This window comes from Chrysochloris asiatica, unplaced genomic scaffold, assembly GCF_000296735.1.
Source record: "Chrysochloris asiatica unplaced genomic scaffold, ChrAsi1.0 scaffold00442, whole genome shotgun sequence".
NCBI classification, from domain to species: domain Eukaryota; kingdom Metazoa; phylum Chordata; class Mammalia; order Afrosoricida; family Chrysochloridae; genus Chrysochloris; species Chrysochloris asiatica.
In genome coordinates, this window is record NW_006408960.1 from 835,380 (window position 1) to 838,158 (window position 2,779).

Sequence of the window (2,779 nt, forward strand, 5' to 3'; positions counted from 1 at the left end):
AGAGATTCTACCTTCCTCCTTGCCCTCTGGATCTAGGTTCCCTCTTGAAAGCTTATAAGCCAGTCACTTCTTGCCTTTGTAGCCCCTCCTGTACATGCAGTTTTATGAAGCTATTTTCCCAACTAATATATGAATTTTCCTTTGACCCTGTATAGAGTTTCCAAGAAGCAGCTGGTGGGTTTGAACTGTCGATCTTGTGGTTTGCAGTCCAGTGCTGATCCTACAGTCCTCCACAAGGAGTTCTTATATTGTCCTAGGTACATACATGGTTACTTACTCAACTCTAACCAAAGGTTGGCAGTTTGAACCCACCCAGAGACACCTTGGAAGACAATCCAGGTGACCTGCTTCTGAAAAGGCACAGCCTTGAAAACTCTAGGGAGCAGTTCAGCTTTGCACACCTAGAGTTGCCATGAATTGGAATAGATGCCACAATAAATAACGGCAAAATGGAAAGTGATTACATTAGATTTCATAAGTGTTAGGATTCCAACACATGGCTTGGGGAGTACAATTCAATTGAATTCAGTCTCCTGTTGAGTTGTCTTTTCCATTTCATTACTTCATTAGGTGAATGCATGGTGTTTGGAAACCGCAAAGCCTGTGTTCCGTATTCTGGGAGATGCCTCTGACGCCTGGGTCTGTACAGCAGTACTTGACTCCCAGGCCCGGCTGTTGGTGGTGTCCAAGCATGGTGTGGTCAGCCTGTGGAGCTCTGTCACAGGAAAACTGCAGGGGAAGCAACATCTATCCAGCGTCAAAGAAGAAACACCTATCTGTGGGGTAGCAGTCCAGACACAAGGAAGGTTGGTTGCTGGGTTCAGCAACGGCTCTGTCTCTTTGGTAAGCAACTTTAATGACTGTATGATAACATTAACTCAACTCTAAGGACTCAGATGTCCCAGAAAGTGGAAGAAATCATCTCACCTTAAATCTTGATGTAAATGACATTTGACTTGTTAATTTTTTTGTTGGTGTTGTCTTGTGCTTTTGAGTTGATTCTGACTCATGACGATCCCATGTCCCAAATAGAAATGCACTCCATAGGGTTTTCTTACCTGTAATCTCTATGGAAGCAGATCACGCCAGGACTTTCTTCTGTGGTGCTGTTGGATGGACTCGAACCACCAGTGTTTGGATTGCCAGCTGAGAACAAACCATTTGAGTCACCCAGGGACCTTTTCTTAATTCTAGGGATTTATAACTTGGTACAGTTTAGGACCAATAGATCTGTTTTGGAAGAAGTGCAGCTAGAATGCTCCTTGGAGGCCAGGATGGCTAAGCTTCGTCTCTTCTACTTTGGACATATTGTCCAGAGGAAACAATCGTTGGAGAAGGATGTCATGCTGGGTAGGGTGGAGGGTCAGAGAAAAAGAGGAAGACCCCCAATGAGATGGATCAGCCAGGTGGCATCATTGATGGACTCAAGTGTGGCAGCGGTAGTGAGGTTGGCCCAGGATCAGACATTGTTTCGTTCTGCTGTGCATGGGGACGCTATGAGTCGGTTCCAACTCGATGGCATCTGACAACAGCGACAACAACAACAGTTTAGGAAACATCTAGTGACAGCTTCTGAGGGTCAGGCACCATGCTAGGTCCTGGAGGGACTATAGAAATACAAGACCCCCCAACCTCACCTTCAAGAAACCTATACCTTTGAGAGGGACAAACTTACTCAAGGATTTAGAGTAACATGCAGAGATGTAGCATGAAGCATACACTTAAAATTCAGCAGCTAAGATGGTGATGAGAATTTGGATCAGGGAAGGAATTAGGGTTTCCAGGGAGTCACTGGGGAGTTTGAACCTCCGACCCTGCCATTCAAACCAACCTTGCGGTCCAGTGTTTATCCTACAGTGCCACACCAGCGTTCCCACAGAGCTAAAAAATTGTGACTTCTGACACCAAATATGCTGTGGAGCTAAAATTCATAAAGTCCTTGTAAAGTGAAAAGTAAGAGAGTTTTTACTAAGAGCAGCCATGGACATAGAGCAACTGTAGGTTGAGAAGAAAATGCTAAAGGCTCCCTGCCGAGGGATTTATAGCACGTTTTATACAGACTGCTTGGCATTTAAAAATGTTACCGGTTTTGATAAGTGTTGTAAAATAGTTGCAGGAAGGTGATGGGTGTTGGTCATAAGACCTTGACATATGGTGATGACTCATGGGACACGATCCATATATGGACACATCTTTCTAGAAGTGCTCCTAACACAATCTTGAGCAAGATATGATCTCATACTTAGGCACTCTCTGGGTAGCTAAGTATAAAAACAATTGTAAGCAAAACATGGTTTTATCATGTATTTTCTGAGAACAAAAAAAAAATCTGGATCAAAACATATCTTACTGTAGAATTCCTGGAACATTTTTCTCCTTGTTTAAGTGTAATCATATTCTTGCTGTGAGTCTTTTGTTACTTGTGAAATCAGTTTAGAGGCTAATGTTAGCAAAGAGGAAGAAAGGAGACCAGGAAGAACACAGAGGTATTGGCTTACTCCTTTGTCAGCCCCTTTAGTAATGCGTGTTGTTGTTGTTAAGTGCCGTCGAGTCGGTTCCAACCCACAGCGACCCTGTACAAGGTTTCCGAGGGTGTAAATCTTTACGGGAGTAGAAAACTTCGTCTTTCTCCTGCAGAGCTGCTGGTAGTTTCGAACTGCTGACCTTCAGGTTCGCAGCCCGATTCGTAATCACTACGCTACCAGAGTTCCTTCAAGTGCCTTAAAATTTTGTGTGGTGCTGTAGGATCAGCACTGGACAGCGAACCACAAGGTCAGCC

General features: G+C 44.1%; 1 protein-coding gene across 1 annotated transcript in view; it reads left to right on the forward strand.

Annotated features, from left to right (window-relative positions):
• Window positions 1-2,779, forward strand: part of NWD1 (NACHT and WD repeat domain containing 1) — a 98,426-nt gene that overhangs the window by 67,201 nt on the left and 28,446 nt on the right. The window contains exon 12 of the mRNA XM_006877115.1: window positions 571-843. Coding sequence (XP_006877177.1) covers window positions 571-843 — 273 coding nt within the window. The remainder of the gene's footprint in view (window positions 1-570; window positions 844-2,779) is intronic.